Genomic DNA, 24,016 nt, shown 5'->3' on the forward strand with positions numbered 1-24,016 from the left:
TGATAATGAAGATGCTTAATTTTTTAAGCGGTTTCTGGGATTTGAACTATAGTCTTCTCCTTAGCAACTGCATTACTGAGACTGATTCTAGAGCAAGAAATTGAACTTTAAAATTTGAGCTCTCAAGTTTTAATTTTTCAAAAAAAAAAAAAAAAAAAAAAAAAATTTTTTTTTTTAAATCATATAACCTTTTTGGCTTTTTTTTTCAATAGTGAAATTTTCAATTACCCAATCCAAGGAAGTTAGAGTCATAGAATTTTGACTTTTATGAAAAAAATAGTAAATTTTGGGACAATGTTGCCCCAGTTTACGGTACCTAGGTAATTCACTTGAGAAACTCACCAGTAGATATTTTAACTTACCTATAATAGGAGAGGGCATTGACTGTATAGCATGTGGAGAGAGGATGTGAAGCTGTAGATTGTATTCGAGTAACATTGCCAAAGTATCTGAATAACCTGTGAACAAACAAATAAAAAGATAAATAGATTAAAATTAAAATAATAATTAAGGTCACTGTTAACCTAGTAGTAATGCGCTTGCCAAGCAGAAAGTCCCGGGTTTGAATCCCATCATCGACAAAAATATAGAGCTTTTAATCTTCATTTGATACAAATTCCTTTGCTAAAGAAATAGCAAAGGTTGAGTGTAAAGGCATCCACTTGTAAAATTTGTAGCCAAAACCAAATGTCAGCCCAAAGCAGTCACCCTAGTTAGGGCTGATTGAGAGGCTGACGAAAAACGCCGACCCCAAAAATATAAATGTAGGTATAACTTAAAAATAAAATCTATAATATTATAACAATCCTGAACACATACATTAGGTACATTTCACTGGTAACATAAATCAGTAGGTAACTTGAAGAGTCATGGATAGAGTAATAGAAGATATGCAATTAGGTAAAAAAATGTGAATAAATTGGTCGATTCCTACGTAAAAAGTTGTGAAGAATCTAAGTCAGAAGTCATCTAAAAATATGTCTTTAAAAGGTCGAAAACTCTATTGGTCTAAAAAAACTGGATAAAAACACACAAGTATTATCGGATAAAAGCACGCAATTTTGAAGCGAGACTTGGCATTTCCTTTTTACAATCATGTTTTTTTCGAGGGATCTCATTTTTTTTGTTCAGGGATATTGTTCATTTCTGCTCGTAATTTATTCAATTCTATTGCAGTTTGAGGTATTATTCTGTTCTATTCTACATTATTAAGTCCAGAGGTTCATTGGGATCCAAGTAATCCATTGGTACTTTTCCCAAGTCCTGAAAAAAAAAGAGAAAATTAAAATCATCATCATCATCATCATCATTGACTAAAGGCATTGCCTTGTCGGTGTAGCCACTGTTCACGATGCATTGCCAAATTCTTCATTTCACCATAAGATTTGCAGTCCATGGTTACTAGGATGTCTTGGAAGTAGTTCCTTCTCGGTCGTCCTCTTGCTTTTTTGCCCTCTATTCTGCCTTCAAATTCTGCCCTCTGCCTGCCAAAATTAAAATAAACTAGTGCAAATAATGAAGCTTACAAAGAATGTTTTGGAAAGAGAATGTAACTTATTATTTGGAAGAATGGAGAGAGTTTTTTGGGATTCGAAGATGGACCAATTAATTGGTAAAAAAGAACACTGAACTACAAGCATATCTCTAATTAAATAAAATGCTTGTAATCATTATTGTAATGCTTGTATGTTAGGTATTAAAAATTTTTGTCCCATATTCTTAGAGGTGATGAATGATGAATGAATATTTACAGTATATTTTTGACGAATAGTTTACAATCGCATAAATACTTAGTCATCCTATATGAAAAAATAACAAATAATAATATAAAATATAGACAATGTTAGTTCTGATAAAGAGAAAAAGAAAGGATATAAATAGGTACTAAATATAGTTCATAAGAGGTTTTAGTTTCGCGATTTTCATAAAGCAAGTCCCTGCCAAATATACAAATATATTTGTCCAGGTTTTATAGTATTATTTCGAAGAAATCTGAACCTCTATGGCCCAGTGGGAAACACATTCGGATAAAGTTCGTCCCGGGCGCGAATCGAACCCGCGACCTAGTGCTTACCTCTTCATATTCGTCCACATAGTCCACCCCCGTGGCACACGGGTCACACTGCAGTCTCCCCATCAAATCGTCCCCCGCCACACCCTGAACCTCCATGACCCAGTGCGAAACACGTTCGGATAAAGTTCGTCCCGGGCGCGAATCGAACCCGCGACCTAGTCCTTACCTCTTCATATTCGTCCACATAGTCCACCCCCGTGGCACACGGGTCACACTGCAGTCTCCCCATCAAATCGTCCCCCGCCACACAATCACACACTTCACACACTCGTGTGTGCGCGGCCTTAAGAATAAGCAGGGGCCACACTGTCTCGCGCGAGGGAGAAGAGAGGGAGAATAGGGAGCCGTGAGATTTGAGAGCGAGTGATGAGCAGAAGTCCTTGTGAAGACGAGACGAGGCAGGGAGCTGGGGAAGCAAAGTGAACGAAGGGAGTGAAATACGAGTTTCAACTTTCAACCCATTGATTTTAAAATTTAAATTTTAAACCCTTTCAGACCTGATTTTTTCCAAGAGTTTTGACAGAGGGAACTGTAACTGCCAAGGTTTTATCGTCCCGAAATCGAAGACAGGATAAAAGAAAACTGGCCGTTCCGAGAACGAACCTTGTCCGTTAATCCGCCCCGGGCGGGAATCGAACACGCGGCCTAGCGCTACTAATACTAACTTAGATAACTACTCTAGGCTGAGTTTTAAATACCTCTTTGTTAAGCTCGGTATAGGTTTGGCCATTCTTGTGTACATAGGACAACCCTGTTGAGTCCAGACCTGAAACGGAAAACACGTTCAATACATATTATAAAATGCGTGCTTTTTAGTTTTTAGTCCGTCCTTCCTTTATTATATTACAATAGTAATAATAAAAGGTATAAGGGACGGACTATTGTATTCGCTTCGGTGTCGTCTGTCTGTCGGTTAGTCTGTCCCCATAGATTCCATAGAAGGACTTATCCAAACCTGGTCGACCTATATATCAAATTAAAACTTCAAACCTATGGTCAAAATGTAGGAGAATCCTCCCCTCAACCCCCTACATTTCCCCTGACCCCCTACATGGTTTTTGGTAGTAGGGGGTCAAGGGGAGGTTTCTTCAGACCTAGATTTTTTGTCAGAGCTCATTCTCTCTTCTGCTTTCAGACTGGAAGGTCTCTCTGCTCCCTCTCTCCTCTCTGTGATATCTCCAAATATTTCAACATATTATTTTTCAACAAGAGTTTCCATTAGAGTATTTAAGATGACCAAGGAGTCTTTCCTATGTAACTTTTCACGAGAAATCGATAAGTACCTGGTAGGTAATTTTGGTATAAATTTGATTTTTTTTATAGGAAAAGCTCGCGCCCCCCCTGATTTGTCTCCACGCCCCCCAGTTTGAGAACCTCTGCCCTAGCCAGACCAAAACCATTGACTTTAGCAGAAAAAAAAACTCAGCTCAATTTCTTCATTTTCTGCAAGGATCGGAGCTATGGTCAAGGATTCGTTGAGGACGCTTCTATTCATTAGCATGTTTTGTTTTCTCTTGAGTTTAGGCTAGGCTAGGGTCGGGGCTTCTACTTAAGAACTTCCCTTAAAACAAACAAAAGAAAAGGAATGCTACCCATAATACAAAGGTCATACAACATTATGACCTTTAGTATGGGTAATCTAACTTTAATTTGAAGATAGGTAATCCATCCTTAAGATGTTTCATATTAGGTATATTCTTAGTCATATATTAATTATTATCAAACTGTGGATTATTTAACATGTATTGAAAAATTGTTATTACAAATAAATAAAGTATCATTACAAATTACCTTTGTAAAGTGTCTGCACCCTGCTGTACCCCAGTGTGCCATATATTCTGATCAGAGGTGTACATTTGTATGTCCGAATTGTACTTGTTATTGTTGAACAGAACGAAGCCGAATCTCAAGTCCGGGGGTGTATGTTGGCCTTGAGACTGGTTGGGATGTTTGTGTTCGTATCTGGACAGAAAACAGGGTTTATATCAGGGTTTAAAGTTAGACTGCCATTAAAAATATGGTTTATATCAGGGTTTAAAGTTAGACTGCCATTAAGGTGTATGTTTGCCTTGAGACTGGTTGGGATGTTTGTATTCGTATCTGGACAGAAAATATGGTTTATATCAGGGTTTAAAGTTTAAAGTTAGTCTGCCATTAAAAATATGGTTTATATCAGGTTTTAAAGTTAGACTGCCATTAAAAAATGTGGTTTATATCAGGTTTTAAAGTTAGACTGCCGCCAGCCTGGTTAGCTTAGTTGGTAGTGCGTCTGCCTTGTAGCGCTAGGCCGCGGGTTCGATTCCCGTCCAGGGCGGATTTTATCCTGATGGGATAATGTTCGTTATCGGAACGGCTGGCTTTCTCCTATCCTGTCTTCCTTCTCTCTTTGATTTCGGGACGATAAGACCATAGCAGTTACAGTTCCCTCTGTCAAACCTCTTTAAAAGAAAAAGTTAGACTGCCATTAAAAATATGGTTTATATCAGGGTTTAAAGTTAGACTGCCATTAAAAATAGGGTTTATATCAGGTTTTAAAGTTAGACTGCCGCCAGCCTGGTTAGCTTAGTTGGTAGTGCGTCTGCTTTGTAGCGCTAGGCCGCGAGTACGATTCCCGCCCGGGGCGGATTTTATCCTGATGGGATAATGTTCGTTATCGGAACGGCTGGCTTTCTCCTATCCTGTCTTCCTTCTCTCTTTGATTTCGGGACGATAAGACCATAGCAGTTACAGTTCCCTCTTAAAAGAAAAAGTTAGACTGCCATTAAAAATATGGTTTATATCAGGGTTAAGTGGTAGAGATTGTCCAAATTTTGTGCCCAGAGACGCACAGACACAACATTTTTGAAGAAAGCAGAAAAACATTCAAGTATGAAAAAATTAATAGGCCACAACTCCAGCCCTGGTTGACAGATCCAGCTAAAACTTTTGTCAAAGTACTATGTTTTTTAAGACCTTTGATATGATGTATAACAATTTGGGGGTTTCCAAATAAGGTTTTAAAGTTGACCCCCCCCCCTGGGGCCGACCCTGGCTCTGACCGAAATTTGGCGACTACTTCAAAAAATGGGATTGCAAAATGTAGAACACAAACCCAAATTTCAGATCTTCATTTTTGGCAGTTCAATTAATATTCAGGGGCTATACAGTCGAACCTGTCAAAGTGGGAATCCAAGGGACAGACAATTTTTTCCCACTTATCCAGGTTTCCCAGTTAAAAAGTGTCCCACTTAGAGAGGTTGCCATTTTCCTATTCCCACTTATATAGGTAAATGTGAACACGGGTTTACTGCTTAGAAAAAAAAAGTTTCCAATTTATATAGGTACTTACAATTGATTTAGAATATCTCCCATATTGATCTGACTCAAACATAGATCATCATAGGAATTTACCAGGAATACTATATCATGCTGAGTTGAGTTACCCGAGTGATGCAAAGTGACGCTTTTGCCTTGAGAGAGACGGTGGTTGTTGATTGAACATTGGACTGAAAACAGGAAGACGAAACGTGTCTTATAACTTAGAGGTATTTTTGTTGTTGTTCTTGTTGGTTGTGGCCAAAAAGCGGTCAAAATACCGCCAACTGTTGCACCGGTTTTAACCAAAGTTTCGGTTCTGTCCTTGTCATAGTTTAGTTTCATTCCAAATTTCAAGTCTCTACCTCTTACCTGTTCTTGGGATATGATATTTTGCTTACAGATAGACAGACACACAAACCAATGGCTGAAACTTTGTGTTTAGGCTGTGGGGACCTCAAAAAGTGTTTTGGCACTAAAAATTTACCATCGAAAATTTGACCCGATCACATTACTTTCCTTCCTATAGGATAGGGAAAGTAAAAAAGGCTTGCGGCGCTATTAAGAGTATTTTATATTCAATTATTCACTCTTATGAAGCATTTATGTGGTAGAAAAGGGAGTGCCACGGAAAGATTGGAGTCTTGAAAAGTGTGCCGCGTTGGCGATAACTTTTAGAAGCACTGCTAAAGGAGTTTCCGAAAGGATTTTTTTTTTTTTTTTTTTTTTTTAAAAAAATAGGTCTGTTGAACCTCCTCATTTATTTGGGAGGGAGGTGGTACCTATGAAACAACATAATATCAGAAGGAACATTTTAATTTGATTACATTGACCACTTCTCTATTTTTTTTTTTTTTTTTTTTTTTTAAGAGGTTTGACAGAGGGAACTGTAACTCTAGGGTCTTATCGTCCCGAAATCGGAGAGAGAAGGAAGACAGGATAGGAGAAAGCCAGCCGTTCCGAGAACGAACATTATCCCATCAGGATAAAATCCGCCCCGGGCGGGAATCGAACCCGCGGCCTAGCGCTCACAAGGCAGACGCACTACCAACTAAGCTAACTAGGCTGGCAAATTTCCGAAAGGAAAAAGGCTAATATTTAAATGAATAAAAAAAATAATCCTACACTTACCACAGTGTGAAGGCGGCTCCAGTTTCACCTCGGCGTCGATTTCGCGGCACATCGCTATAAACGCGTCGATAGCGCGACACGGATCCCCAGACCGGACGCAGAGCGCGTAGAAGACGCGACTATCCAGCCTATGCCAACACAGACTGGGCGCGCGCGAACGCAGGAAATACGCTTCACACTGGTCCACCTTATCGTAGCTCATCGAACTTGATTTTTCTCCGAAAGTTGGCCCTTCGGAGCCGGATTTCGAGAAAGTTGGTCCTTCGGACCCGGATTTCGAGAAAGTTGGTCCTTGTACGCCGGATTTCGAGAACGTTGGTCCTCCGAGACCGGATAAAATTTCTCCTTCGGTTTTGAACTTGGCCAAGAGAGATTGAAGCGTGAGAGAGCCGTTGGATTTCAACAGGCTGTCTTGGACCGTTGGGTCATTTTCATCGGTCCAGTCCAATTCGAAGGAGGTTTGCGTATGGACTTGAGAGCCTTTGGGTGCTTTTTGGTCGCCCAAAGAAGCTTTTCCGGATGGGTTTTTCAATTTGTGGTCTTCCTCTTGGTCTTCCATAGACGACTTTCGACTCTGGTGGGGGCTGGCTATGGTCCAGGATTGCTGGAAGGACTGAGAATTGGTTGTGAGGGTGGAGTTTGGGAACGCCTGGTCGTTGTAGGATTCGTGATCGAAATTGCCTGTGGACAGAGATAATGAAATACGGGCCTTAAGAATGGGCCAATGGACGCGGCACGGATCAGGAAGAGACCGTCTTAACATAATAATGGACCAAACAATGGAGCAGTTGCAAATGGGTAAACATTATAAATAAATGGTCGATTCCTATGGAAAAAGTTGGGAAAAATCCAAATCTGAGGTCAAAACTCCGAAAAAATAACTGTAAAAGGTCGAAAATTCAATTTTTATAGTGAAAAATCCAAATCTGAGGTCAAAACTCCGAAAAAATAACTGTAAAAGGTCGAAAATTCAATTTTCATTTTCCGTTCTAATGAAAGAGTTCAAAGATGTGTCAAATATTCAAAATCCAATTTTCCCACAGAATTGTTCACTCACCCAACAGTCCTTGTGTTTTTCCGTGCAGCCACGGACTGATGTCAATGACACAAATGTCCCGCCGCATATGACAGAGTACACTGAGGTGATCTTCGTACAATATTTCCACCCCTTGTTTCAATTTTCCCACAGAATTGTTCACTCACCCAACAGTCCTTGTGTTTTTCCGTGCAGCCACGGACTGATCTCAATGACACAAATGTCCCGCCGCATATGACAGAGTACACTGAGGTGATCTTCGTAGGATATTTTCACCCGACTCGAGTCTATCCGTACGATATACGCGTTGAAGGATAGCTCGTACGGTAATTCCACGTGCTGGTCGTTCAGGAGAATGTCGCCGCTGGCCATGTTGAGAACCAGCTTGTCCCCACCGGTCCAGAAGTGAATCAGCTTTTCTCCCTGGAAAAAAGGGATTTTTTTATATATCACGCTGGAAAAAAGGGATTTTTATATATATACTAGCTGAATTCCGTCGCTTCGCTCCGGAATCCCGCTAGTTCATCCCGAGGCATGGCCAAACTTCTGGAAAAGATCTACAAAATCATGATTTATTTGTGGTGAAGCTGAGAGCTGCTTCAAAATTTTTGTGTACATCACAGCATTACTAAGAGCCTCCTTTACTATTTCTGACATAGAGTTTGATGATGTTGTAGTTCAGGTAGACGTTGAGTTGAGTGTCGGATTGCACCAGAATGTCGAAGCCGTAGTTGAGATCACCAACCTGGAAGAAAGATGAAAAAAATAGAATGTATTCAATCTCGTGAACGGATATTTCTTCCCATGGTTGCATATACGGAAACACAAACTACAAATTGGAGTGGGATTTTTTCCCCCAATAAAAGAGAGAGTTGTCTTACCCTAAATTAAGGGAATTCTTATTCCCATGCACGGAAATTTCCTTCTCTTTCGAGTCAAAATTGAACGCCACTCCGATATTGTTGAGAACATTGTGAGTGTTTCTGTACTGTAGATTGAAGTTAGAATTGAGATCGTATTCGTTCAGTTCTGAGTTGAAAATGTAGAGAAGGTGGCTGGGCTTGTGTTGGAGGAGGTATTTGCTGACCAGTTTGGACCCGATGAGCTCTGAATATATCTGAAACATGGAAGAAAAAAAAAACTGGTGTGAAGATCACACGACTTTCCTTATCCTATTGAATGATGCTTATTTGAGTGTTCTTTAACCCTAATTTTTACAATATCTCTAACCGTTTTATCGGTATAGCTGAAAACCACCAAAAAACGGTCAAAATGTCATTTACCTCAACGGTGAATTTCTCAGCGTAATCGCTAGAGTAGCTGAATTCCAGTCGGGAGGTGGTGGCCGAATTATACACTTGTAACTCAAAATGTCATTTACCTCAACGGTGAATTTCTCAGCGTAATCGCTAGAGTAGCTGAATTCCAGTCGGGAGGTGGTGGCCGAATTATACACTTGTAACTCAAAATGTCATTTACCTCAACGGTGAATTTCTCAGCGTAATCGCTAGAGTAGCTGAATTCCAGTCGGGAGGTGGTGGCCGAATTATACACTTGTAACTCAAAATGTCATTTACCTCAACGGTGAATTTCTCAGCGTAATCGCTAGAGTAGCTGAATTCCAGTCGGGAGGTGGTGGCCGAATTATACACTTGTAACTCAAAATGTCATTTACCTCAACGGTGAATTTCTCAGCGTAATCGCTAGAGTAGCTGAATTCCAGTCGGGAGGTGGTGGCCGAATTATACACTTGTAACTCAAAATGTCATTTACCTCAACGGTGAATTTCTCAGCGTAATCGCTAGAGTAGCTGAATTCCAGTCGGGAGGTGGTGGCCGAATTATACACTTGTAACTCAAAATGTCATTTACCTCAACGGTGAATTTCTCAGCGTAATCGCTAGAGTAGCTGTTGGTTTACTCCTTGTTTAAAGTCCCCCAGCCAGACTAAGCTGGTTTACTCCCTGTTTAAAGTCCCCCAGCCAGACTAAGCTGGTCTACTCAGGCAGCTTAAAGTGGTCTAGCGTGATGGTTAGTTTGGACATGGCATCATTGTAGTGGTTGTGAACTAGGAGATGAATATGTTTGTCGGACCCTGTAAGAAAGAAAGAGAGTTTGACATATGTTATCGAAGATACGAAGTTCGACAACTTTTAACAGTGTAGCGTTTTTGTTGTTCGTATTCTTTTTCGTCTTCTTTTTCTTCTCCTTCTTCTTCTTCCTCGCAAAGTTCCCCAGCCAGACTAAGTTGGTTTACTCCCTGTTTAAAGTCCCCCAGCCAGACTAAGTTGGTTTACTCCCTGTTTAAAGTCCCCCAGCCAGACTAAGCTGGTTTACTCAGATCTTGTAGTTCCAATAGCTTGAGTCGGATTGAAGTCAATATGGACCGAGTGTTGTGCTTAATGCGAGTTTTGAGGGAGTCTACGTGAGAGTAGAGGGAGTGGATGTTGTGTTTGGATATCTCGATCAGGTTCTGAAATAAAATGTAAATGCAATTTCTTTGTGTTATTATCTCACAACTTTGGTGCTCACTGCAGCATTGTAGGATTTTTTCCCAATATCTCAATAATCCCATCATCCAATGTTTACCTACCATGCTGGCACCGGTCGCTATGCGCATTTATATGTCATAGCCACTCATTTTCCTCACGAGGCTGAGTGGGTCACGCTGGAAAATGGGAAAGTGCTGGACAAGTTGATTTGTCAATTGTTAAGAACGATGTAAAACCCCTAAAGTCAAGAATACCACTAAGGCCAGACACTCACTATCAGGTAGACCTGACTGGTACGGCTGAAAAGGTCCGCCTGTCAGGTCTATCTAATAATCAGTGGCTGGCCTAAAGAAGACACTAAAAGAGTATAATGATATTAATGATGCTTCTCCACAAATTCTAATTTTTGATTAGATTTGGTCACCTAGTCAGGGGAGAAAAGTACGGAGTGCTACATCGTATCTTGGAAGGAAAAATCTGTGGGAAGAGAAGCAGAGGAAGGCGCAGGACCAGTTGGTGGGGGACTTTATCCAGCCAGATTTAATTTTACTAGAAGATTGTTGACTATGTGTATCAGAAGTCCATGTTTGATGTGGGTGTTGACATCTAGTTTGTCATAGGAATTGACTAGGGTGAGTTTGATATATAATTTAGTATAACTTCTTGTTTTTTCTTATTTTCAAAAAATATTATATCTTTTTCTACGTTTTTTAGGGAGTAAGGAGTATTCTAAAGGTTTCCTAATTTTTTTGAACAAGAAATTTTACCTAGAAGATTGTTGACTATGTGTATCAGAAGTCAATGTTTGATGTATGTGTTAACATCCAGTTTATCATAGGAGTTGACTAGGGTTAGTTTGATGATGTTGTAGTTGTGATAGACATTTAGTCAGGCTAAATACAAAATAAATTGATTTCATTTACCTAGAAGATTGTTGACTATGTGTATCAGAAGTCCATGTTTGATGTAGGTGTTAACATCCAGTTTATCATAGGAGTTGACCAGGGTAAGTTTGATGATGTTGTAGTTGAGATAGACATTTGTCAGACTAAATACAAAATAAATTGATTCAATTTACCTAGAAGATTGTTGACTATATTTCGTTATTTAAAATTAGAATATCAGTACGTACCTTTTGGATATATTCGAGCAAAAGCACAAATTTCTCATCTCGCATTTCATACGACAACACATACAGTCCCGGTGCGTTCGGTAGTGGACTGAGCAGCCCATCATATGTTATAACCTGGTCCAGCACTATCAAAGCGAGTGTTTTGTCTTCCACTAGACCCCCTGTATTGAACTGTTCATACAGGGTGTACTTGAAGTTCTCCACCTCTGTCATGAGACCTGGAATACAGGGTGAGACACAAATTATTGAAATTTGTCGGGCTGGGAAACTTTAAACAAAGAGTAGACCAGCTTAATCTGGCTGAGGGACTTTAAACAGGAAGGATACCAGCTTGAATTTCCCTTGTTAAAGAAATAGGAAAGGTTGAGTGCGCAGGGCTTACACTCATAAAAATTTTGTAGCCAAAACCAAATGTCTACCAAAACTTGATCACCCCCAGGGCTGATTGAGAGGCTGACGAAAAACGCCGACCCCGTCTGAACAGGGAAAAGGCGAGGAAGTAGAAGCAAAGTTTAATTCGAAAAGAAATTAAAAAAAAAAATAGTACATTTTTTAGACCCCCTGTATTGAACTGTTCATACAGGGTGTACTTGAAGTTTTCCACCTCTGTCATGAGACCTGGAATACAGGGTGAGACACAAATTCCAAGTAAAAAAAGTGCTTTATTTAGACTGTCAGCTTAGAACAAGTTGTTCCATTGTACCAACAGTTTTGTTGGTATAATGGAAGAATTATTGAACTTTGTCTGGCTGGGAAACTTTAAACAAAGAGTAGACCAGCTTGATCTGGCTGGAGGACTGTAAACAGGGAGTAGACCAGCTTGAATTTCCCTTGTTGAAGAAATAGCAAAGGTTGAGTGCGAAGGGCATCCATTCGTAAAATTTTGTAACCAAAACCAAATGTCAGCCAAAAAGTGATAACCCTAGTTAGGGCTGATTGAGAGGCTGACGAAAAACGCTGACCCTGTCTGAACATGGGAAAAGGCGAAGACTCTAATCCCAAAGGCGATTATTATTATTTGAAAAGAGGTTTGATAGAGGGAACTGTAACTCCTAAAGTCTTATCGTCCCGAAAGCGAAAAGAGAAGGAAGACAGGAGAGGAGAAAGCCAGCCGTTCCGAGAACGAACCTTATCCGTTCATTCGCCCCGGGCAGAATTGAACGGGGCCTGGCACTAACAAGGCGGACCCGCTACCGACCAAGCTAACTAGGCTGGCTATTCTATCCTTACCTGTGCCATCTGAATTGGCCAGTTTCTCCAGTTTGCCCAGCAGTTGTTCATAATGAGGCAGTCTATTAAACCCATCCCATTCCACCGGTAAGGACTGGGCAAACTCTATATAGCGGTCCTCCAAACTGAACCCGTACTGAGATATGGACCGCTCCGGGGTAGAAAAGATCAGGAGGTAGATGTAAGATTCGAGACGGTTGTAGAGCTCGGTTTCCAGCCGGGAAGTTACGTGGAAGTAGGACCAACCCCAGCATATCTGCAAGTGAAAAAAAGAAATTACAAATTGTTGATATAGCTTACGTAATAGTATGTACCTATTGTGGTTATGTATTGTGTTACTGTATGATGTTATGTATCTATAGAATCTAAACAACATAACCTCACTTTTGAATAATAAAAATCAGTTCACATTTTCCATTTTTCCAGACGACTTACAAAATGTCTTGTGCTTTCCTTTTCTTAATTATACTACTTTAGATAGCCAAGGAGTGGCTATAAACATGGTGTCAGGTGTTGTAAGAGGAAGGTGCTGAGTATCTAGTGTCAATTTGTCAGAATGCCACAGACAGGAGTCAAGGCAGAGGCAGGAACTGGGCAGGGACATGTTCCATTGCCAGCATCCATGAGCCTGAAGTTGAAAGGTCAGACAGGAGCACAGCAGTATGAAGCTTGGAAAATCTTCAAGTTTCAGTTCGAGAACTACCTATTGGCAACCAAACAGGATGAATTGCCAGAGGAGAGGAAATGTGCTATCCTGCTGCACCTACTTGGTGTGGAAGTAGTTCAAATTTATCAGAGCTTCAATGTGACTGGGAACAGGACATTGGAAGGCGTGATGCAACTATTTGAGAGATATTTCAGTCCTCAAAAGAACATTTCTTTGGAGAGAAATGTGTTTCTCAGCAGGAGACAATTTATATACATATAAAAAAAATCCCGAAATATGTGAATTTTCTTTTTTCGCTTTAAAGGAAAAAAAAAAATCACACAGCCAAATAAAATTACAAAAAAAAAAAAATATGATTTGTGAGGATAGGAAGAGAATAGAATAAAACCAAGCAGAACGTTGCTCAACTTTAGTCATACAAAGACTTACCTTATGATATACAATGGCAAAGAAGTTTCGAATGCTGTGGACATATTTGTTTTCGCATAGGGACAGAATGTAGGCGCTCAGCTCACTGAAATTCCTTTGAATGTCATCCCCTACGAGTTGACACAATCTGAGAAGCAAATAGAATAGAATATGAACAGAGTAAATCAGCTCCCAAAGGCGGGAGACCCGGGTTCGATTCCCGGCGGGGTCAAAAAATTTGCATCATCCAAATGATTGATTCCGTGACTGGCTGTTGCGGGGCCAAATCAGCTTTGTGAGGAAAATGAGTAGCTATGTAATATAAATACGCATAACGACCGGTGCCAGCATGGTAGGTAAACAATAAACGCTGGATTATGGCGATATTTGGAAAATCCGTCCTACTAGGCTACAATGAGCATCAAAGTTGTGATATACCACAAAGAAATGGCATTAGTTTTAATTTCATTTAATTTGTTACTCCTCATTTTTATATACTAGATTATTTCCTTAGCGTATAAATAAATAAAATAACTTATTATTTCTATGTACTTACGCGGAAATAAAGTCATGAAGTTTCTGAAAGTTGAAATATTCGCGATACGTGTCGACAATGTAACCCATGAGAAACTTCACCTCTTCTATTTCCACGAACATGGAGACGAAATCCGTGGCCAAATCTGAAACAGTGGAACAGAGATTAATAGTTAGTGTTAGAAATGTCGGAATTTTTGACCATTTTCCCCTTGCATCTTAGTGTTTCTCTGCAATGTCATTGCTGTTTTCTAAGGTGGGGCAGGAGTTAAGATGAGAAGAGATCATAGGGGAGTTTAAGGAACAAAGATTGATAGAAAATAATTCAGACCAGTAATATTCCAGTCAAGTAAGTCAAGTTACATTTACATTACATTGAAATGGGGGTCTTTTCTGACGAAATTCCTGTGTGCGGAGTCCAGGTTGTAGGACTATTGCACCCTTCCAGTCAAGTTAGTTCATTAGTCTCTTTTTTTTTAAGATAAGTGTTTTACCGCCGTTTTTATTTCGTAGCAATGAAAAATGGCTCTGAAATTTTATGGCTCTTTTTAAATTTTTGAAACGGCTGTAGACTGTAGCGGGATAAAGCTCCCGGTTTGGCCGCTAAGACTTCCAAATTCTGTGTTACAAGGTAAGTTTTTGTTCGCTAGCTATTGGTCCGAACACTTTTGATTATGAAATTTACTTACCATATACACTCATTGCATAGGTTTGCACCGTGTCTTTGACATCATATATGTACTGCATCAGAGTTATAGCTTTGCTCTGAACAGTGGCTAGAACACTAGGAGTACCCACTACCCAAGAGGAGCTTAAGCAGGGTTGAGTCCTTTATTTCCTCGCATTTTCCCGTGTTCAGACGGGGTCGGCGTTTTTCGTCAGCCTCTCAAGCAGCCCTGGGGTGACATGTGTTTTTGGATACAAACTTTTTTTTACTTTTAATTATTATTTTGATGGAATTTTTTACTTACCATATACACTCATAGCAAAGGTTTGTACCGTGTCTTTGACATCATATATGTACTGCATGAGGGTTATAGCTTTACTTTGAACAGTGGCTAGAAGACTTTGGGCTGCCAATAATGCCTGCAAAAGAAGATATAATATGTACCTTCCATTCTTCGCTTCCTGCTTTATTCTCATTCCTTTTAAAATTTTGTCAAGTAGGTACTACTATTATTGTGTGATGAATTCTCAAACGATGTTGAGGATAGTGATTAGATTACATTAATTACTTTTCAGTCTGATTACCACTTGCCTTGGCGGTGTAGTGGAGCCTCGCCTGGTAATCAGGAGGGTGTGGGTTCAATCTTAGCCGAATTCTATTATAATTTTATCTTCAACATTGTGGGAGAACACACAATAATAGTAGTAGTTGGCCGCTTTTGACAAAATTTGGTATAATTATTCATTATTCAGCACACGAATAAAACTTTCTGATAAAATTTTTGGTCCCCATCAAACGACGCGACGTAAAGTCTTCTTTCTGTTCTCTTTTCTTAGAGGGAACTGTAACTAGGTCTCATCGTCCCGTAATCGAAGAGAAAAAGCAAAAAACGAACCATATCCGTTCAGGGGGACGGGTGTGTTTAGATATCTCGATAAAGTTCTGGAATTAAGGAAAAAAAGTCTGCCCCAGGCGGGAATCGAACCCGCGACCTACCTGTTCTTCTCCTTCTCGCAACCACTGTATGGTCAGATCTTGTAGTTCCAATAGCTTGAGTCGGATTGAAGTCAATATGGACCGAGTGTTGTGCTTAATGCGAGTTTTGAGGGAGTCTACGTGAGAGTAGAGGGAGTGGATGTTGTGTTTGGATATCTCGATCAGGTTCTGAAATAAAATGTAAATGCAATTTCTTTGTGTTATTATCTCACAACTTTGGTGCTCACTGCAGCATTGTAGGATTTTTTCCCAATATCTCAATAATCCCATCATCCAATGTTTACCTACCATGCTGGCACCGGTCGCTATGCGCATTTATATGTCATAGCCACTCATTTTCCTCACGAGGCTGAGTGGGCCCCGCAATAGCCAGTCACGGAATCAATCATTTGCATGATACAAATTTCTTGACCCCGCCGGGAATCGAACCCGGGTCTCCCGCGTGCAAGGCGAGTGCAGTGACCACTACGCCATGGGAGCTGGTTCTGAAATAACGAAAGAGAATAAGCTTTATTTTACTATCGGACTTTAACTTTATGGATCTGTGGTATTAATACTGGAGTTGGGTCTCCAGTGTTGCAGGTCGTATTGTTGCCAATCCTCTCGATCTTGAGCTCTCCTCATTAACAACGAACAGGACTATATTGTATTGCAATAAGGCTGTATTTTATTGTGTTCCTTTCAGTAGTTCTGTCTGTAGACGGGCTAAGACCTCTCGCTCAAAGGAAGCTTAGTTACGTGAAAATTCAAACCAATAAAAGAATACAGACTATTCACTTTTGAAAGAGGTTAGGTCTTATCGTCCCAAAAGCGAAAATAGAAGGAAGATAAATTAAGAGAAAGCCTACCGTTTCAAGAATGAACAATATCTGTTTAGCATTATGCTCGCCCCGGGCGGGAATCGAACCCGCGGCCTAGCTGTTGTAAGGCAGACACGCTACCAACCAAGCTAACTAGGCTGGCTCTTATGTTAAAGCTAGAAAGATGCTCTTTTTGAAAATATTAGTACTTTTTTCTACAACAAAAACCATGGGCTAGAAAAATCAAAAGTCCAGCTTTCGTGAACTACTTACTTTCAAGTCATCGGTAAAAGTCATGACACTGGATATATCAAACATAAACACTCGGAATATGTTACGTAGGTGTTGATTCAAAATGGCGGACAGGGTCTGGTAGGTCCCTACTCTATGAAATAATAGATAATATGGCTAAATAAATAAAGGTAATAATAATTTAAAATTAAATGTCAGATTTCACCAATGACTTAAATGAGAAATTTCAGAAAGGAGTTTTTATTAATTATTAAAAACTCCTTTTTGGATCATTAAAAATTCTCCCACTGGTGAAATCTCTCATTATGTCATTGGTGAAATCCACCATAAAGCTACTTCTTACTTTCAAGTCATCAGTAAAAGTCATGACGCTAGATATATCAAACATAAACACTCGGAATATGTTGCGTAGGTATTGATTCAAAATGGCGGACAGGGTTTGGTAGGTGTCCACCAGGATGGAGGTTTGCTGGTCATTCCAACTGGGCAGACTGAAAGAAACCAGAAACAGATTTCAATTTGATAAAATCTATGTACTAAATAGAATATAAGCAGCTGAAATGAAGTTTTTGAGAAGCATAGCAGGAAAAACAAGAAGAGACAGAGTAAGGAATGATGATATAAGAAGAATGCTACAGATGGAGAGTTTAGAGGAGAGAATGAGAAAAGGAAGACTTAGGTGGTATGGACATATGAAAAGAATGAACAGTGAGAGACTACCAAAGAAAATGTATGAGATGAGAATGGAAGGTATGAGACCAAGAGGAAGACCGAGATACCGATATAGTGATGTCATCAGAGCTGATATTCAAAGAAAACAAGGAAATTGGAACGACATCGAGAGGGAGCAGAGATACAATGATCGAAATTGGTGGAGAGGCTTCGTACATCGACCCGTCCCATGATGGAACGATTATGGATTGATTGATTGATTGAGGTTGACTAACTCTGTAAAGGTGCATTCTGCATTCATCAGAACTACATATACAATTCATTTTAATTCTGCTGAGCGCACGGCAGTGCGCCAGGCCAAGTTCCAGTAAGCACGCCTGTGTATCTTTACACGAACCTATTCGGCAGGTTTTTCTCACTGAGCGCACGGCAGTGCGCCAGGCCAAGTTCCAGTAAGCACGCCTGTGTATCTTTACACGAACCTATTCGGCAGGTTTTTCTCACCTTCATAGATCGGATTCCTCTAAAGATAAACTTTTGAAATTCAGGGCACATATTTAGGTAAGGTATATTTCTGACATATCTATATTTTTTTCTCTTTTTACTCTGGTAATGCCACCACTGGTCGTAACTTGATTAAAGTAGCTACTCAATTATCCTCATGAGACAGAGTGCACCCCGAAATCCAAGCACAGAGCCGAAAAAACTTCGACCACGCCGGGAATCGAACCCGGGACCAGACGGGACCATCGAGAATGGACCGTCACAAGGTTACCGTAAGCTAAGATTAAAAAGTCACCTAAACAGTTTTAAAGAGGCCCAAATTATTTGCTGACATTTCTTATTTCTTCTTCTCCTCCTTCTTCAATTAATTTTACACTCACCTAAGTTTAAACACCAGGTCATTCTGGCTCGCACAATCCCCGACAATCTGCTTCATCACTTCAAACGTTGCGTTAACAACCTCATCCGCTCGCCCAACAACGCTCCCATACACCGCGTACAGCGTCGAAACCGCGTCCGTCTGCGTCAGGTCGTAAAACGCGTCTAAAACCCGCGTCGACGCGACGTTAACATCGTTGTACTGATGTATATAGTGCCGCTGAAGATTCTCTAGTATACGCCCGGAGTAGAGGAGTTTCCCATAAAGGAGTTTCGTGTGGTTCAGTTTCAACACGGTTGAGAAGTCAACGAACGCGACACCGTTGAGGGATTCGCTGATGGAGACGGTGAGTTCGCGAGCGCTGAGGTGAGAGAGGGCGGTGTAGGCTAGGGCACCGTAGGATAGTTGCAGGTGTGATAGGCCGTGGTAGGTGAATTGGATCGGGGGTTTTTCGTTGAGGCGGAGCCAGATGCTGGCGTTGTCATACCTGGAAGAAAAAGAAGTAGCCTTTTTTGAAGAGGTTTGATAGAGTGAACTGTAACAACTATGAGGTCTTATCGTCCCGAAATCGAAGAGAGACGAGAAAGCCGCTTGTTCCGAGAATGAAGCTGTTTAGCCTAGTGGTAATGCGCTTGCTTGCTATGCAGAAGATCCCGGGTTCGATGCCCATCATCGACTAAAATTTGTACTCCTTTTTCGGCTGCAAATAGTTCAACGTGTTACTTTCTGATGTTCTCGTGATGACCCAGCACATAAATGGGAAGTATTGTGTCTCTTCTGACCCATCTGATGAGAGGGATGCTACGGGATGGGCATGCTACGACACAGACCACATGCGTCTAATGTAGCAGTTGTTTCATTGCTACGAAATAAAAACGGGATGTAGGTGTTAACATCCAGTTTATCATAGGAGTTGACTAGGGTTAGTTTGATGATGTTGTAGTTGAGATAGACATTTGTCAGACTAAATACAAAATAAATTGATTCAATTTACCTAGAAGATTGTTGACTATGTGTATCAGAAGTCCATGTTTGATGTAGGTGTTAACATCCAGTTTATCATAGGAGTTGACTAGGGTTAGTTTGATGATGTTGTAGTTGAGATAGACATTTGTCAGACTAAATACAAAATAAATTGATTCAATTTACCTAGAAGATTGTTGACTATGTGTATCAGAAGTCCATGTTTGATGTAGGTGTTAACATCCAGTTTATCATAGGAGTTGACTAGGGTTAGTTTGATGATGTTGTAGTTGAGATAGACATTTGTCAGACTAAATACAAAATAAATTGATTCAATTTACCTAGAAGATTGTTGACTATGTGTATCAGAAGTCCATGTTTGATGTAGGTGTTAACATCCAGTTTATCATAGGAGTTGACCAGGGTGAGTTTGATGATGTTGTAGTTGAGATAGACATTTAGTCAGACTAAATACAAAATAAATTGATTCAATTTACCTAGAAGATTGTTGACTATGTGTATCAGAAGTCCATGTTTGATGTAGGTGTTGACATCCAGTTTATCATAGGAGTTGACCAGGGTAAGTTTGATGATGTTGTAGTTCAGGTAGATGTTGAGTTGAGTGTCGGATTGCACCAGAATGTCGAAGCCGTAGTTGAGATCACCAACCTGGAAGAAAGATGAAAAAAATAGAATGTATATTATTATTAGCACAGAGGTACATTACATTGACATGGGGGACTTTTGTAAGGAAAATCTTGTGAGCGGAGTCCAGTATGTAGGACTATTGCACCCTGGACAGAGGTAAGATTACATGATTTTTCCTCTTTTGACGTAATAGCGCGACCACACTTGCTGCCACGACCCGCTTATTAATTTTATTTGTTTAAAAAAAATACAGCTCAGTATATAGGACTATTGCACCCCTGGACAGAGGTAAGATTACATGATTTTTCCTCTTTTGACGTAATAGCGCGACCACACTTGCTGCCACGACCCGCTTATTAATTTTTAAAGGTCAGCTGAAAGAGGGCCTCTGAGTGAAATTTTGCTATTTTTTTGGTGAAGAAATTCCAAGAATTGAAGAATCTGTCCCTCCTGTTAAGGGATATGTTTTAATACATGGGTTTCGGGACGAAAATAATAATAATAATAATAATAAAATAAATAAAATGTTGAAATAAAACCCTGTGACCTTACATGGGTTTCGGGGCGAACATAACCCCAAACTGATAAGATTCGTTCTCGGAACGTCTGACTTTCTCCTGTCCTGTCTTCCTTTTTTTTTTAAAGATGAGTGTTTCGCCGCCGTTTTTATTTCGTAGCAATGAAACAACTGCTACATTGGACGCATGTGGTCTGTGTCGTAGCATGCCCATCCCGTAGTATGCCTTATTAGCACAGAGGTACATTACATTGACATGGGGGACTTCTCTAAGGAAAGTCCTTGGAGCGGAGTCCAGAGGCGTATTTTTTTTTTTTTTTTCTAATAAAACGAATAAAACAAATAATTTCCATTTTTTAAACAAATATTTTTTTTTATTTTCTTCAGTTTATTCGATTTATTTACAAATATTTTTTTCAAATATTTCGAATAAGATTTTTTATTTGTTGTTTTTTTTTTTTTTTTTTTTTTTGGGGGGGCAATTTTATTTTTTTTTTTATTTTTTTTTTTTTTAAGTTCCCCAGCCAGACTAAGCTGGCCTACTCCCTGTTTAAAGTCCCTCAGCCAGACTAAGTTGGTTTACTCCCTGTTTAAAGCCCCCCAGCCAGACTAAGCTGGTCTACTCCCTGTTTAAAGTCAACCAACCAGACTAAGCTGGTCTACTCCCTGTTTAAAGTCCCCCAGCCAGACTAAGCTGGTCTACTCCCTGTTTAAAGTCAGCCAGATTTTCCTTCTCTCTTCGATTTTTCATGGGTAATGTAACGTACAAAAGACCTTGATTAGACTGCGGGAGTAAAGGGACAGTCTCATTCTGGCAGGATAAACAAGGTATATTCTATTCTTACCTCGGTGGTGTAGTGGTCAAGGCGCTCGCCTGGTAAACAGGAGGGCGTGGGTTCAATCCCAGCCGAGGTATGGAATACAAAAAAATGCACAAGTGTTTTGATGGCAAATATTTCAACGAGACCGTGTCAGATACTTCTTTTTCAATACTCTGCAACTTAAATCGCCGGATCATTTGCTAGCCGTAGATCTTGTGTGAAAAGAAACTTTCAGATTTTACTCAGATTTTTCCTGCCTCGGTGGTGTAGAGGTCAAGGCGCTCGCCTGGTAAACAGGAGGGCGTGGGCTCAATCCCAGCCGAGGTATGGAATTTTATCCTCAATATAACGACCACAATAATAGTAGTAGCCTACTGCAGAGTAAAGGGTCTTTTCAGTCCTATGCGAGCAGTATAAATAAGCACTATTATTATTATCCTGTCTTCCTAAATAAGCACTATTATTATTATCCGTTAATGTAACGTACAAAAGACCTTGATTAGACTGAAATATATACTTAAGACCTTGTTTAGACTGCGAAAGTAAAGGGACAGTCTCATTCTGGCAGTATAAACAAGGTATTTTCTATTCTTACCTTCACAAGTACTACATAGTACAGTTTACTACGTCGATTTGCCTTCAGGTTTAACTCAACCTTATGCATTGGTACAAACAGTTCCACGGTTAGAAAGCGGTCATCAGAGAACTCATTGTGTAGAGCGAACTTGAAACCGTACTGCTGAATCTGATTCCAAGTGATGTAGGCGAATAGACTGAAAATAATGATGGGAAAATAGAAAAGTAAATTTTTACATGTAATTTTCAATTGAACATACCTTAAATAAACAAGGTATATTTTATTCTTACCTTCACAAGTACTACATAGTACAATTTACTACGTCGGTTTGCTTTCAGATTCAACTCAACCTTATGCATTGGTACAAACAGTTCCACGGTTAGAAAGCGGTCATCAGAGAACTCATTGTGCAGAGCGAACTTGAAACCGTACTGCTGAATCTGATTCCATGTGATGTAGGCGAATAGACTGAAAATAATGATGGGAAAATAGAAAAGTAAATTTTTACATGTAATTTTCAATTGAACATACCTTAAATGTAAATGCAGTTTCTTTGTGTTATTATGTCACAACTTTGGTGCTCACTGCAGCATTGTAGGATTTTTCCCAATATCTCAATAATCCTAAAATCCAATGTTTACCTACCATGCTGGCACCTGTCGCTATGCGCATTATATTACATAGCTTTTCCTCACGAGGCTGAGTGGGCCCCGCAACAGCCAGTCACGGTATCAATCATTTGCATGATACAAATTTCTTGACCTTTCCTCACGAGGCTGAGTGGGCCCCGCAACAGCCAGTCACGGGATCAATCATTTGCATGATACAAATTTCTTGACCCTGCCGGGATTCGAACCCGGGTCTCCCGCGTGCAAGGCGAGCGCAGTGACCACTACGCCATGGGAGCTGACTGAAACGAGGCAGGGAATCGAACCCAGGTCTCCCGCGTACAAGGCGAGCGCAGTGACCACTACGCCATGGGAGCTGACAACATACCTTATATGGATTCAGGATTCGGGTTATTTAATATCGAATCCCATGTAAAATGATGAGAAAAACCCTAACAAATGTGAAGTGTCAAACTGTAAAATACACTGTTCCAGCACTTTTCAGAGAGTCAGAAAAAAAACTACATAGCTAACTTAGGAGGTAGCACTAGGTCGCAGGTTTGATTCCCGCCCGGGGCAGATATTATCGTAAATAGATAAGGTTCGTTCTCGGAACGGCTGGCTTTCTTCTATCCTGATCTCCTTCTCTCTTCGATTTCGAGACGATAAGACCTTAGCTGTTACAGTTCCCTCTGTAAAACTTCTTTAAACCTGCCTCGGTGGTGTAGTGGTCAAGGCGCTCGCCTGGTAAAGAGGAAGGCGTGGGTTCAATCCCAGCCGAGGTATGAAATTTTATCCTCAATATAATTTGAGAATTTGACCACAATAATAGTAGTAGCCTACTGCTGGAGTAAAGGGACTTTTCAGTCCTATGCGAGCAGTATAAATAAGCACTATTATTATTACTACTACTACCTAACCTCTTCTGGACTTTCAACTTAAAGCAACGAGTGTCCATGATAAAGTAAGTCTAATTAATGTAACGACCGTTGCAATGAACTCTCAAGAATACGTAAGGGTTAGTATAACTTGAACACCCAGAAGACAAGAGCGTGGCCATTATTTTACCTGGACTTGAGCTGGGATCTTCAGCTTTTTTCACCCCGTTTTCCTCGCCTGGCGTAGCACTTGGTGAGTCGGGGTCTACAACGGTACAATGTTATGTTGGCGAAACTATCATCTAAAATTCTGAACTCTAAATTCTTAGGCCCGTTGCACACACACCGGTTTTGGACGACCGATTTTTTTGGAATCAGCATAAAATTTTAATTAAAAAAATGTATTCACTCGAAAAAATTTGCTCTGCAAAAATTTGCACAAATCGCGATTTTGTGTGCGTCAGTGACCCCAGATTTGATGAACAACGCAGTTGGTCCTGAGTTAGAGCGAAGAATGCCTTACTGTGTACAAACAGATGGATCTCATTTTGAACAGCTTTTATAAATTTGTTTGTTGTTGTTGATTGTTGTTGAAATAGTTAAGTGAATAATACAAAAACTAAAGAAATAATTAAGAAATTGTTTTTCTTTCTCACAGTGTACAGAATTTTTGTAGAGCAAATTTTTTCGAGTGAATACATTTTTTCAATTAAAATTTTATGCTGATTCCAAAAATT

The 24,016-nt window shown here is 40.0% G+C and overlaps 1 protein-coding gene and 1 long non-coding RNA gene across 2 annotated transcripts in view; both read right to left on the bottom strand.

Annotated features, from left to right (window-relative positions):
• Positions 1-362: 362 nt before the first annotated feature.
• Positions 363-24,016, bottom strand: part of LOC103508365 — a 29,494-nt gene continuing 5,840 nt past the window's right edge. Inside the window, exons 6-25 of the mRNA XM_026822985.1 lie at positions 22,106-22,261; positions 21,812-21,989; positions 19,728-19,899; positions 19,240-19,339; positions 18,269-18,754; positions 17,056-17,203; positions 15,661-15,828; positions 14,969-15,083; positions 14,020-14,143; positions 13,485-13,611; positions 12,389-12,644; positions 11,159-11,376; positions 7,703-7,958; positions 6,500-7,180; positions 5,403-5,559; positions 3,866-4,036; positions 2,825-2,840; positions 2,241-2,480; positions 2,075-2,158; positions 363-458 (exon numbers count right to left, since the gene is read on the bottom strand). Coding sequence (XP_026678786.1) covers positions 363-458; positions 2,075-2,158; positions 2,241-2,480; positions 2,825-2,840; positions 3,866-4,036; positions 5,403-5,559; positions 6,500-7,180; positions 7,703-7,958; positions 11,159-11,376; positions 12,389-12,644; positions 13,485-13,611; positions 14,020-14,143; positions 14,969-15,083; positions 15,661-15,828; positions 17,056-17,203; positions 18,269-18,754; positions 19,240-19,339; positions 19,728-19,899; positions 21,812-21,989; positions 22,106-22,261 — 3,949 coding nt within the window. The remainder of the gene's footprint in view (positions 459-2,074; positions 2,159-2,240; positions 2,481-2,824; positions 2,841-3,865; positions 4,037-5,402; positions 5,560-6,499; positions 7,181-7,702; positions 7,959-11,158; positions 11,377-12,388; positions 12,645-13,484; positions 13,612-14,019; positions 14,144-14,968; positions 15,084-15,660; positions 15,829-17,055; positions 17,204-18,268; positions 18,755-19,239; positions 19,340-19,727; positions 19,900-21,811; positions 21,990-22,105; positions 22,262-24,016) is intronic.
• Positions 8,589-9,004, bottom strand: LOC113467059. The gene is made up of 2 exons (XR_003391266.1): positions 8,819-9,004; positions 8,589-8,652 (listed from the first exon to the last, which is right to left on the bottom strand). It is a non-coding gene; the product is annotated as an uncharacterized LOC113467059 (long non-coding RNA).

The sequence above is a fragment of the Diaphorina citri genome, unplaced genomic scaffold (genome assembly GCF_000475195.1).
Source record: "Diaphorina citri unplaced genomic scaffold, Diaci psyllid genome assembly version 1.1 scaffold391, whole genome shotgun sequence".
In the NCBI taxonomy this organism is placed as follows: Eukaryota; Metazoa; Arthropoda; class Insecta; order Hemiptera; family Psyllidae; genus Diaphorina; species Diaphorina citri.